At 49.8% G+C, this 12,944-nt stretch overlaps 1 protein-coding gene across 2 annotated transcripts in view; it reads right to left on the reverse strand.

Moving 5' to 3' along the window:
- Atxn10 (ataxin 10) overlaps window positions 1-12,292 on the reverse strand; it is a 109,870-nt gene extending 97,578 nt beyond the window's left edge. For both annotated transcript variants that reach the window (XM_042667359.1, XM_042667360.1), the window contains exon 1: window positions 12,096-12,292. In XM_042667359.1, coding sequence (XP_042523293.1) covers window positions 12,096-12,211 — 116 coding nt within the window. In that variant the 5' untranslated portion in view covers window positions 12,212-12,292. The remainder of the gene's footprint in view (window positions 1-12,095) is intronic.
- Between the last annotated feature and the right edge of the window lie 652 nt (window positions 12,293-12,944).

Genomic DNA, 12,944 nt, shown 5'->3' on the forward strand with positions numbered 1-12,944 from the left:
TTCCCCTCCCCGTGGCATCCAGGACCGGATCAGTCAATCTACTCTACAGGGGCACATAGTTTCTTCAAAGAGCCTTACAGTGAGCATTTCAGGCTCTGACATCCAGAAAGCCTCTGCCCAACTTCTCAACCCTGCCTTTTATCACAAACATGGCCACAGGGGACAGACAGACGAACATGATGTGACTGAGTTCTAGTAAAATGTATTGTGGACACCACAACTTAAACTTCTTACATTTTTCATGAGACGGAGCGCAGAATGCAGAGGAAAGTTCCAGGATGGGAGGTCAGGTGTCACTGGAAGCCAGGGGTCAACCTGGTGCAGGAGCAGAGAGTAACGCAGGCCAGAAGTGAGAAAGGGCCACGCTGCAAAGGTTCCATGAACCACTGAAGGACGCTGAAAACCACAAGGGATTCTGCACAGAGTGTGCGGCCCCACAACCGATCACAGGGCCAGAGAGTGGGTGAGGACAACGCATGGAGTTGGTTGCAAGCTGAGGAGGGGAGAACAGATCCTGTCTGGAGCCTTCTGCACGCCAGGCCAGCACGCCACCACTGAGCCAGACTCTACACATCAAAGGCGATGGCAATACTCTGGCATTATCAACAAATGGGAGAAGCGTATATGCTGTTCGCAAAAAGAGAAATGGAGATTTATGAGACCATTTGAAAGACCAAAAGATCAAACATCTGGCCTGAGATTGGTTTGAAGTTATCTATTAAAAATACAAGAGAAAGCTGGGTGCCAGTGGCTCCCACATGTAATTCTAGCTACTCAAGAGCTGAGATCCACTGGATTGCACTTGAAGGTAGCCCACACAGACAGATCCACCCGTGAGGCTCTTACCTCCCATTCACCAGCAAAAAGCTGTAAGCAGAAGCATGGCTCAAGTAGTAAAGCACAAGCGATAAGCAAAAAAGCCAAGTGAGAACTTAAGGACCTGAGTTCAAGCTCCAGTACCAGCACCAAGTAAGGAAGAAAAAAGAAGGAAGTGTGGCATAGGCAAGTCAACAGACAGTTCTAGAGTTTGTGGAGAAAAGTCTAGATGGAGAAACATGTTATCAGCACCAAATGGAAGGAAGGAAGAGTAAATGAGGTCACTGTGTAGGTAAACACAGAGAAAAAGGAGCAGTTTGAGAAGTGCTGGGGTCTGAGCCACCACAGGGCTCAGGAGAACAGAGGGAGAGATCTTCTGAGGAAGGAAAAATTATACCTATATAAACAGGAGAAAAATCCAACAGAAAGGAGCAAACTGGTGACTTACAGGAGAGGATGGACAAGCGTGGACCCAGGGGCTTGGACACCGGTGCAGACCATGCAGCAGCCAGCTCTGGACAGACGGCTCACCCTCTCAACAGAGGGGCCGACAGAGCCCAAGTGCAGATCCAAAGAGTCCTAGAGACCGGCCTCCAGGCTAGTTTCCAGTATGATCAGTACACCACTCCATAAGCGTCTGAGGCATTTCATTAAGGAGGGGGTGAGAGGTTCATTGTTTAATGTTTGAGTCATTCTATTTGTGACAGGAGTAACAGGGTTTGGACACATAACCCAGATTAGCTTCTAGCTCCCAATCTTCCTGCTTCAGCCTCCTAGGAGGTACATATGTGTCACTGTAGCCAGCTTATCCTCTGATCATTTCTATTTTCTCAGTAAAACAGAAAAAACTATGAGTAAGGAGGACGGAGAGGCAATATAAGCAGGAGATTGCAGATAAGGAGAATAATGGATAAGAAGCCTGCAGGTCATCTCTGAAGTAAGATCAGGCCTGGCATGGTGGCATACACTTATAATCTCTCAGCACTCAGACGGCTGAGAGAGAAGGACAAGTTCCAGATCAGCCTGAGCTACACAGCGAGACCCTGTTCTCAAAAAAAAAAAAAAAGAGTCAAAGACTGAGGTTAAGCAGTACTCTAAGTAGAAAGAGAACATCCTTCCTGTAGAGATCAAGAGAGACGACTAAGTTGACAATAGAGTCTTCTGCCGAGGTACCATGGAAGGACTGCACAAAAAGCTGTATGGGAAGGAGAGCCCAGGGAAGCAGTAAACCTAGCAATTTTCCACAGAAGGTGAGTTTCTAACAAAGTGTTTATTGGGATTTCATTCTGAATGGCACTGAGGCCACAGGTCAACCTAAGAACTGAGGAGGAGGACGGAACTGACAGGCAAGATGCATAGGTGAAGATGAGGAAAAACCCTAAGACAATGTGTAGAGTATCTGAAAAACTGACCAGACAGAACAATCCCAGAACTAATGAGTAATCAGAGCATGACGCACAATGTAAGTAACCAGCTGGGGGCATTTTGTGGTGGGGGAGGAGGACAGGACAACTCCCGAGCCTCAAGTGTCAGCTTTGGCTGCTCTCAGCCCCCCTGGGGCACAGGAAGCGCCTTCCTGTGGATCCAGGGAGCCATCCACAGAAGCTTCCTGGCCAGGGCTCAGGGACAGGAGGCGGCTCAGCCAGGAAAGAGGTTCAATGAACCGCCCAAGACTGGCTCTTGAGTTCCAGGGAGCTACAGACACCAGAAAAGGAGAGAAAAAGAAAAGACAGGAAAGCTTTTCCTGCCTGTATTCAAACAGAATAATGAAACCCATTAAAAAATGATAAGGTAGAAGAAGGAAGAGTAACAGCAGGGGTGAATTTAATCACAGTGCATTATATACAGTATGGAATATCACAATAAAATCTCTTTATACCATTAATATTTGCTAATTTGAAAAATGACAAAAACAAAGAGCGGGTTTCCAAAGCTTGAGGCTCCCCCGGGGTGAGCCCTGCCCCCACAGGACTGAGGGGAGAAGGAGCAGGCCAGCCAGGAGTTCATGGTGCCTGCTAAGCTGGGGAAAGTGAATAAAAGCTCACTAACACCAACAACAAGAAGAGCTGACTTCTTTGTCATGAGGGGTCCTGCAACTTACCACTAAAGTCTATAAGCGGTATTTAGTGGCTTCAGACACCGCTTTATGTTCTCCATGTGAACGTCGTGATCACAACACCAAAGGCCCTTCTCCCTGCCAGGCCAGATTCCTGGTTCTGTCCAGGTGAAGGCCGCGCCGCAGCACAGGGGCATGACGCGGGAGGGGTGCACCTCACTCACTCAGAGGGGCATGACGCGGGAGGGGTGCACCTCACTCACTCAGAGGGGGATGACGCGGGAGGGGTGCACCTCACTCACTCAGAGGGGCATGACGCGGGAGAGATGCACCTCACTCACTCAGAGGGGGATGACGCGGGAGGGGTGCACCTCACTCACTCAGAGGGGGCGTGACGCGGGAGGGGTGCACCTCACTCACTCAGAGGGGCATGACGCGGGAGGGGTGCACCTCACTCACTCAGAGGGGGCGTGACGCGGGAGGGGTGCACCTCACTCACTCAGAGGGGGCGTGACGCAGGAGAGATGCACCTCACTCACTCAGAGGGGGATGACGCGGGAGGGGTGCACCTCACTCACTCAGAGGGGGCGTGACGCAGGAGAGATGCACCTCACTCACTCAGAGGGGGATGACGCGGGAGGGGTGCACCTCACTCACTCAGAGGGGGATGACGCGGGAGGGGTGCACCTCACTCACTCAGAGGGGGATGACGCGGGAGAGATGCACCTCACTCACTCAGAGGGGCATGACGCGGGAGGGGTGCACCTCACTCACTCAGAGGGGCATGACGCGGGAGAGATGCACCTCACTCACTCAGAGGGGCATGACGCGGGAGAGATGCACCTCACTCACTCAGAGGGGCATGACGCGGGAGGGGTGCACCTCACTCACTCAGAGGGGCATGACGCGGGAGAGATGCACCTCACTCAGAGGGGCATGACGCAGAGGGGTGCACCTCACTCACTCAGAGGGGCATGACGCAGAGGGGTGCACCTCACCCACTCAGAGGGGGATGACGCGGGAGAGATGCACCTCACTCAGAGGGGCATGACGCAGAGGGGTGCACCTCACTCACTCAGAGGGGCATGACGCAGAGGGGTGCACCTCACCCAGACAACCACCTTCTTTTCACCACGCCTGCCCAGGCTGTGGCCGCGACAGCTGGCTCAGCCTCACCAGTCCAGGCTCCTCTGCTTTTCTGTGTCTTACTCACAGTGCAGCAACCAAGCCCTTGGGCTGAGGAACCACAACAAAAGACCGGAAGAATGGAAGACAGAACCTCTCCTCTTGGGGTTCTGGGAGGCTGAACCCTACCTTATTTATTTTGATCTGCTGGCTTAAACCCTTTCCTGTCTACTTTGTCCACTTAAGATAATTGAATGAGAGGTGGCTCACGCTGACCATTCCGCACTTTGAAGCTGAGTCAGAATACCTTACTTACCAAATAGCTCCCTGTGGTCTTCCAGCTCATGGCATAGGTAAAAAGAAAGGAAGTTACCATCACACTCAACAAAGTTCTTTTTATAGTGGGACTTAATTGAGGTCCTCTCTCAACAAAGCTGAACTGAATCATGCCTGAGTCAATACACCACATGGTGTGCTTAGCTAAGCTGATGAATCCTGTGGGTTTTTGTTTTGGGGGTTGTTTTGTTCTTCTGGTGTAGTCAATGACTATTGCTGGCCACAGGCTCAGTAATGCTTGTGGAAACACATGTGTGTGTGTGCATGTACATTTTGTGTATCCAGATGAGGGCTTTTTTTTTTACTTCTGTGGTATGTCGGCCTCAAAAACACTAAACCTATTCACTTCTTTTATGAAGGTCGGTAAGCATGTATTTATGCAATCAATTAAGAATCTCAAGTCACCAAGCGCCAGCAGCTCACGCCTGTCATCCTAGCTACTCAGGAGGCTGAAATCTATGGGTCACAGTGCAAGGCCAGATCAGGAAGCAAAGTCCATGAGCCTCTTATCCTCAAATAAGCACCCAAAAATAAGCCAGAAGTGGAGCTGTGGCCCAATGGGTAGAACACTAGCCTTAAGCAAAAAATACTCAGGAATAGCACCCAGGCACTGTAGATCAAGACACTGAGGTCAAGCCTCCAGACTAGCGTGCATGCACACGCACGCACGCACGTATGCACACACACACCCACACCAAAAAAAAGAATCACAAGTCATTTTCTATCCCTTGAAACCATAGACATCTGTTATATTTAAGATGTCCTGTCCTTACCTAACTTGTCTTTCCTCAATCTTCTCATCTTATGTCTAATGGCTCAAGAGAGTAAGTCAATACTACCAAATGTTCATTATGTGCTTTAAAAAAAAAAAAAAGTAGGTACTAAGGCTACAGTAGCAAAGGAGAACCTGCCCTCACATAATTTTCACTCTGGCAGCTGCCAGTCAAGAAGTGCTTGAAATAAAAGTCTCATAGACTTTACTGCCTGGGCAATCCTCAGATCTCAACTTCCTGAGAAGCTAGGTTTATAGGAGTGAGCTACCACACCCAGTGTATGAGGAAATGCTTTAAAAACCTACATTCAAATGAGCTGAAAAATCAAGAAGAAATTGATACATTTATAAATGCAGTTGACCTACAAAAATGGAACTAACAAGAAATAAGTCACTTAAAACTATAGCACAAACAGTGAGACTGAAGTAGTAATAGAGTCTGCCACCAAGGAAACACCCAGGACCAGATGGCGCCTCTGTCAAATCCTACCAGACCTCAACTAACTAACACCAGTACTCCTCACACATTTCCATGAAACAGAAAGGGAAGAAATTATACCAAACTCATTCTATGAAGCAAAAGTAACCAAACTCATTCCAAAACCAGTCGATTTCATTGATAAACACTGATGCAAAAATCTCAGGAAAATCCTTGTAAACCAAATTCAACAATACATTTTATAGCTCACATACCATCATCAGGAATGTGAAGATGGCTCAACATATATAAATGTAATAGACAAGATCAAGAACGAAAATCACATGATCATCATAATCAGTGCAGAAAAAGCCTTTGGTTAGTTAAATAGAGCACTCTGATTTTTAATATAAAAAAAAAAGCACTCAAGAAACTAGGAATAGAAGGGATATACATGAACTTAATAAAATCTGTATGACAAACCTATACAGCCAACATCATATTAAAGTCAGGAACAAGCAAGGCTGTCCAACATTCTTACTCTTATTCAATATACTAGCTTTCTTAACCAGAACAATAAGGAAGGAAAAAGAAATAAAAGGGATTCAATGAGAGAAGAAATAACATCAATGGATTTTGGCATATGTGTTATATAGTTCTTTATTTCTTGTTGTGGTAAATACAACATAAAACTGGCCACTTTGGTTTGATTTTCATCTACAAAATAGTTATTATCACTACTACCTATTTCTAAAACTTGATTCGCTGATAAGAAACTCTCTTAAGACTGGCACCAGTGGCTTGTGCCTCTTATACTGGTTACTAAGAAGGCTGAGATCTGAAGAAGGCAGTTCAAAGCTAGCCTGGTCTAGGAAGTCTGTAAGAGTCTTATTTCCAACTAATCACACACACACACACACACACACACACACACACAAAGTTGGCAGTAGTAGAGTACCAGCCTTGAGGAGGGAAAAAAAAAAAAAAAAGCTAAGCCAGGTGCTGGTTGCTCATGCCTATACAATACTACCTGCTCAGGAAGCTGAGATCTAAAGATCCTGGTTCAATGCCAGCCCAGGAAAGTCCATAAGACTCTTATCTCCAATTAACCACAGTAAATAGAAGTGGTGCTGGGGCTCAAAGTGGTAGAACATTAGCCTTGAACAAAAGAGCTCAGGGGCAGTGCCCAGGCCCTGAGCTCAAGCCCAACGACCTACGGGGCGGGGGGCAGGGGGGGCAGAGCAAAGGGACAATACCCAGGCCCTGAGTTCAAGCCTCACTACAAGGGATAAAGCACTTTTCTAACCCTCTCTTAAACATTCCTTTCTGGCCCAAACCTGTTGGCCTGTAGCCTCTGGCTGTCTTTAGGAATCTGCCTACTATAGGTACTTTGTATCAGTTGCATTACAAAATATTTGTCTTTTTTCATTTCCTTGGTGTATATACTAGAGTGAATTTCTTGGTCCTAACAGAGTTTTAGCTTTTCAATGAGCCACCAGTTCTCCAGAGTGGCCACACCATTTTATATGTCTACCACCAGCCTGTCCTCTCCTATGTCTTGGGTACGAAACGCTATCATGGTTTTAACTGCATTTCCTTCATGTGTAACCACTTGAATATTTAACCATAAACTTACTGGCATTTACATATCTTTGTAAAGGACACTTTTGCCAAATTTTTAATGGATATTCCAATTATTGAGTTGTAGGGTTTTTTTCTGCCCTAGTTTTGTTTTGGCAGTGTTGGAGGGGCTGAACATAAAAGCCTCAGCTTGCTACGCAGGTGTTCTACAACGTGAACCACACCTCCAGCCCCTTTTCATACTGGGTACGCCTGGGCCAACTGGGCTCTGTTCTTTCTACTTGTGCACATATATTATTAAGGATAAAACCTAGCCACTGTACTGCTCCCATAGCTAGAATAATAGCTACATTCAATGACCAGCCATGGGTTAAGATGATTACTTATTTTTGCCAGGGCTGCCAATTCCCTTCCTCCCAAGCAACTAGAATTACAGGCTTCAGCCACCACAACCAGGTGAACTATAGCTTTGAGGAAGACTATCTTATACATTCTGACACAAGACTTTTGTTAGACATTTATGTTGCAAACACTTTGAGGTTGTGGTTTGCCTTTTCTCCTAAAGGAATGTCTTGGTAGAATATTTTCAATTTGGATACAGTCAAATGATGAAGTTAGTATTTTATTTTCATGGTGAGTGCTATTTGTAGTGCGGACAGGAAATGTCTGGCTACGTGCAAACTCGCAAAGATAAGTCACTTAATGTTTTCTTCTAAACATTGTCTATGTTTACATCTATAATCCATGTTGCAGTATTTTTATGAATGCTCTCAAATTTGGCTCAACCTTCACTTACTTAGTTTTGGTCTGGAGGCATGGCTCAAGTGGGAGAATGCCAGCCAAATAAATAAGGCAAGCAAAAGCACAAAGCCCTGAGTTCAGACCACAGTAGCACCACATAAAAAAGAAAAAAGAAAGAAATTTAGTTAGTCCACCACCATTTGTTGAAAGAAATAGTTTTTAGGTTGATTTTTGTTTTGAAAAGGCTTCAAATGGCCAACATACGATATTCTGTATTCAGTAAAAAAAAAGACAGGACCACATGACTGAATACAAAAAAAAAAAAACACAAGACTTAGCAGGCACTTTCCTTAAAACAACTGTAATTAATATGCTCAATAGAGATAACAATAAAAATTTCAACAGTGAACAGAAATCCATTTAGGAAAGAATTAAATGGAAATACATTAACTCAAAAACATAGTACCTGAACCTAAGAACACAATGATGATAGCAAATTAGAGGCTCAGAGAACTAGAAAGCAAGCTGGAAAATTTTTACACAAGTTTAAAGAGAAAAATAATAAAAAGTACAGAAAAGCGACCATAGAGGATGCAGTAAAAGGCTTAATGTGTGTAACTGGAGTACCAGAAGCAAGAGAGAAAACTGAGAGCAATGACATGTGTTAGCTGTCAATTCCCTAAGACAAATTCAAACACCTAAACAGGAAAATGACAAAAAAAAAAAAAAAAAAAAAACTCAAAAACCTCTACCCTCAGTCTGGAAAGAGAGAAAGCTATGCTAATCAAGTATGAAGTATGTCAGTATATATTACGTACTTTTTTTTTTTTTGTCGGTCATGGGGCTTGAACTCTGGGCCTGGGCACTGTCCCTCAGCTCTTCAGCTCAAGGCGAGCGCTCTACCACTTGAGCCACAGCGCCACTTCCATAAAGCCTTAGGATAAAGGGGTTCGTAAGTGTGACATTTTCTACCACACATTAACTTTTAGCAAGTTAGTGACTAACAGGCTGTTCAAGAAGCTGGCTACAGAATACCAAGCCTAAAGCATTTAGATTGCATTAATGGTTACCGCCAAGTGTCAGCAGGTTGAAGCAGTAACATTCCTGTCCTCACCCCGTGGCTCGGGGGTCTCCCCAGAGCAGCAGCTGTGTCCCCACAAGTGAGCGTCCTCCTGCAGTGGTCCCAGAGAAAGCTGTAATCCCTCTGACGATCTGGCCTGGGAAGCACTCAGTCTCATCTGCCCTGATTTTCTGCTTCAGAAACAAATCACTGCCTTCAGCCACACTACCTCCTCCTGAAGGACAGAGACCTGTGAACATATTTAAAAACACCTAAAACGGGGGTGTGAGAATTTTCTTTTTGTCAGTTGTGGGGCTTGAACTCAGAGCCTGAGTGCTGTCCCTGAGCCTCTCTGTGTTCAAGGCCAAGGCTCTACCACTTGAGCTACCCCACCATTTCTGGTTTTTGAGTGGTTAACTGTAGATAAGAGTCTCACAGAGACTTTTCTGCCATAGCTGGCTTCAAACCAAGATCCTCAGCTCTCAGATCTGGAGTAGCTAGGATTACAGGCGTGAGCCACCGGGATCCAGCAATTTTTTTTTTTAATAAGATCAGATCCCTCTCTGTAAACCTCAAAATTAGGATAAGCTATTATCTTTCTGAAAGCTTCAATTGTTTTCAATAAGGAAAATTAAACACAATTAGGTTCAGTTACTTAATATCAGGTCATACATAAAACATCATCTACTTAGCATAAATCGATGCTACGCCTTCTAGATCCTCACAGTTCTTACAAGGAGCTAGTACTGCACCATTTTCATTTTGGTGGTGCTGGGATGGCAGATGTGCGACTCTATACCTAGCTTTTGACTGCAATGGAGCATTGCCAACTTCTTCCCCAAACCAGCCTCAAACCATCATCCCTCCTAATCTCCACCTCCCAAGTATCTGAGAATACAGGCATGAGCCACCACACTTGGCTATTATTCTGTTTTCAAGATAAGAAACAGTTAAGTCCATGGAGCTAAACCAAGACTCATAGAAGGACTACACAACTTACGCAATTCCAAGGTTATTGCTCTTTCCATCCAGTGATGCAGCTTACCACAACAGACAGAATCTAACACTTCAGGGTCACAGTAAGACTCCACTAATCTTTTGTTCCACCAAGAAAACAATCTTACTACTGCTTTCTGCCTTTCCTCTCATTTTTGTTGTCTATTTCCTACTTGCTTCTCTGAGGGTTCATTTTGCTTCTTTCTGGACCACATCACCCATGTTTCACTCTGCAAACGTCCTCTCTGCAAACCAGGAAACATCCCCTGCCCCTCCCACCCTGCACTGTTCTTGGCGGTAGCCCTCTCATCGGGAGGCAGCGGCTGCTGTAATCTTGACCTTTCCCAGCTCGCCTCAGGCATCCGGTGCCAAGATCAGCCCTGGACAGAAATCCATTCTAACTTGTCCCTTCGGTGATTTCCTCACATACTTGATAAGAGGGATCGTGTCACACTCACTTCCTCACCCTCAATCCTCAGCCTTGAACCTGTTTGTCCTCAGGTAGTTGTCCAGGGATGTTTTCCTTTAACATGTCCATTTATCTAAACAATGCGTTGGTCAGGCCCCTCTCCTCTGATCTCCCCTCAGCAGACTAGTCTCATCAGATTTCAGGTTGCATTTTATCTATGGCCACTGAGTAATCACGACCACCCTCAAGCTCCTGCCCTCTGTCTGATCATCTACCCCCACCCCCCAGTCAAGAATGTTTCAGAATGTTAAACCGCTAAACTGTTCAAACAGGTTGTACCCTGGAATCTCACTCTGCGTGTACATACATACATACTTCAGTTTAATCATGTATGTGTATACATATGTACATATATTATGTGTTTACAAAGAAACCGTTTTATAGTGGTGTTTAATACATGGTTGGTCCCTAAGGTGTGGTTCCCACAGGGTAGAGATCTGCCTAAGCATTAAGTCAATCAACAGATGTCTTTGTATAACAATGCATCAATTAATACGCTGCCCAAAACCCAAGGAGCAGGGCCTGGAGGCCTCAGCTGCAGGCAGCAGCGCTCTCCCCCTCTACCCTGAGCAGAGGCCGGGCGAGTGATGCAGTCTGGGTTAGAAAAGGGGCCCTAGGTGACCATCTTGACCAACCCAAGAGCAGCAGTTCCAGTCCTTCAAGTTCCTGGCCCTTTGCCGTCCCCCAGCTCAATCCCAGGACTGGGTGTTAGCTCAGCTCCCTAGGGCAGAACAAAGACTTCCAGCTCCCACTTCATCAACTAGAACAATGAGGGGGGGGGGGGGGAATGTGTTGAGTGAGATCACAAATGCTTAATGCTAAGACTTAAGATGCATTCTTTCACGTAGTCCAACATTATTCCATCGGACATTAGAAGGAACTGAGAACCAGAGAACACAATAGCAAGCACGCAGTGGGTGGGGGTAATGAGGACAAGCACGCAGTGGGTGGGGGTAATGAGGACATCACTCTGTATTTCCATATGCTTTATTTCATGCATCCGCACTTAGTCCGGCCAGAGGGTCTGTCCAACATCATTCCACCAACCATTAGAAGGAACTGAGATCTAGGAGAAAAGAACAATAGCAAACAAGCGCTGGGCGCGGCGGGGCGGGGCCTCGCGTCGGGCCTGGGCGTCCTGCGCTCGGCGCCGCAGCGCACACGGAGCTTCCCGGGCTGGCGCCGGCGGCCGGTCCGGGAGCGGCCCGGCGCGCGGCCCTCGGGGCTGCGGGCCCCGTCTGCGGGCCTGGGAGGCGGCGGCGGCCGGCCGAGCCGCAGGCCTCTCCCGCAAAGCCCCGCGCGGGCCGGGCGGGCGGGCGGCGGCCCTGCCGCGGTGCGGTGCGGTGCGGTGCGGTGCGGTGCGGTGCGGTGCGGTGCGGTGCGGTGCGGTGCGGGCCGCGTCCCACACCCCCCCCCCGGCTCCCACCCCCCCCCCCCGGCTCCCACCCCCCTCCGGCCGGGCCGCGTCCCACCCCCCCCCCGGCTCCCACACCCCCCCCCCCCGGCTCCCACCCCCCCCCGGCTCCCACACCCCCCCCCCCGGCTCCCACACCCCCCCCCCCGGCCGGGCCGCGTCCCACCCCCCCCGGCTCCCACACCCCCCCCGGCCGGGCCGCGCACGAGCCGGCGCCCAGCCGAGGACGGCCGGGCCGGGCCGGGCGGGGACGCGGCCTCCGCACCCCGCCGCCGCCGCCGCGCCGCCCCGCCCCGCCCCGCCGCCATTACCGATTCCGCTGCTCCTTGAAGAGAGCCGTGAGCGCGCGCAGCGCCTCCAGGTCCTGGATGGGCGCCTGCACCAGGACGCCCGACATCCGCGCGGGCAGAGGCCTGGGCGCCGCCATCTTGCCGCTCGCAGCTCGGCCGCGCGGGGCGAGGACGCGGAGCGGGCGGGGACGAGGCGCGGGGAGCGCGGGCACGGAGGCCGAGGCCGAGGAGGAGGAGGAGGCGGAGGAGGCCGAGGAGGAGGAGGAGGCGGAGGAGGCCGAGGAGGAGGAGGCCGAGGAGGAGGAGGAGGCCGCGCCCGCCCGCGCCGCCCCGCAGGAAGACGCCGCCGCAGCGCAGCGCCCGCTCCCTCGGGCGGACGACGACGCGGCTCGCGGGGGAGGGGGCGCCGCCGGAAGTCCCGCCTGAGGGGAGGGGGCGCCGCCGGAAGTCCCGCGCGGGGACGGGGCTGGGGGTCGTCTGGAGGCGGGGGGTACGGGTGCCCCCGGGGAGCACGGTGGAGCGAGGGGTGCCCCGTGGTGGGCCGCATAGAAGGTGCTGAGGACAGGACCCAGCGGAGGGGGGTCCGCGCCCAGGCTTCTCCAGGGGAGGGGTGGGGGCCTGGGGCGGGGGCTTCTCCAGGGGAGGGGTGGGGGCCTGGGGCGGGGGCTTCTCCAGGGGAGGGGTGGGGGCCTGGGGTAGGGGCTTCTCCAGGGGAGGCGTGGGGGCCTGGGGCGGGGGCTTCTCCAGGGGAGGGGTGGGGGTGCCCTGGGGCGGGGCTTCTCCAGGGGAGGGGTGGGGGTGCCCTGGGGCGGGGCTTCTCCAGGGGAGGGGTGGGGGCCTGGGGCGGGGCTTCTCCAGGGGAGGGGTGGG

The sequence above is a fragment of the Dipodomys spectabilis genome, unplaced genomic scaffold, assembly GCF_019054845.1.
Source record: "Dipodomys spectabilis isolate Male_0828 unplaced genomic scaffold, ASM1905484v1 ptg000392l, whole genome shotgun sequence".
Taxonomy (NCBI): domain Eukaryota; kingdom Metazoa; phylum Chordata; class Mammalia; order Rodentia; family Heteromyidae; genus Dipodomys; species Dipodomys spectabilis.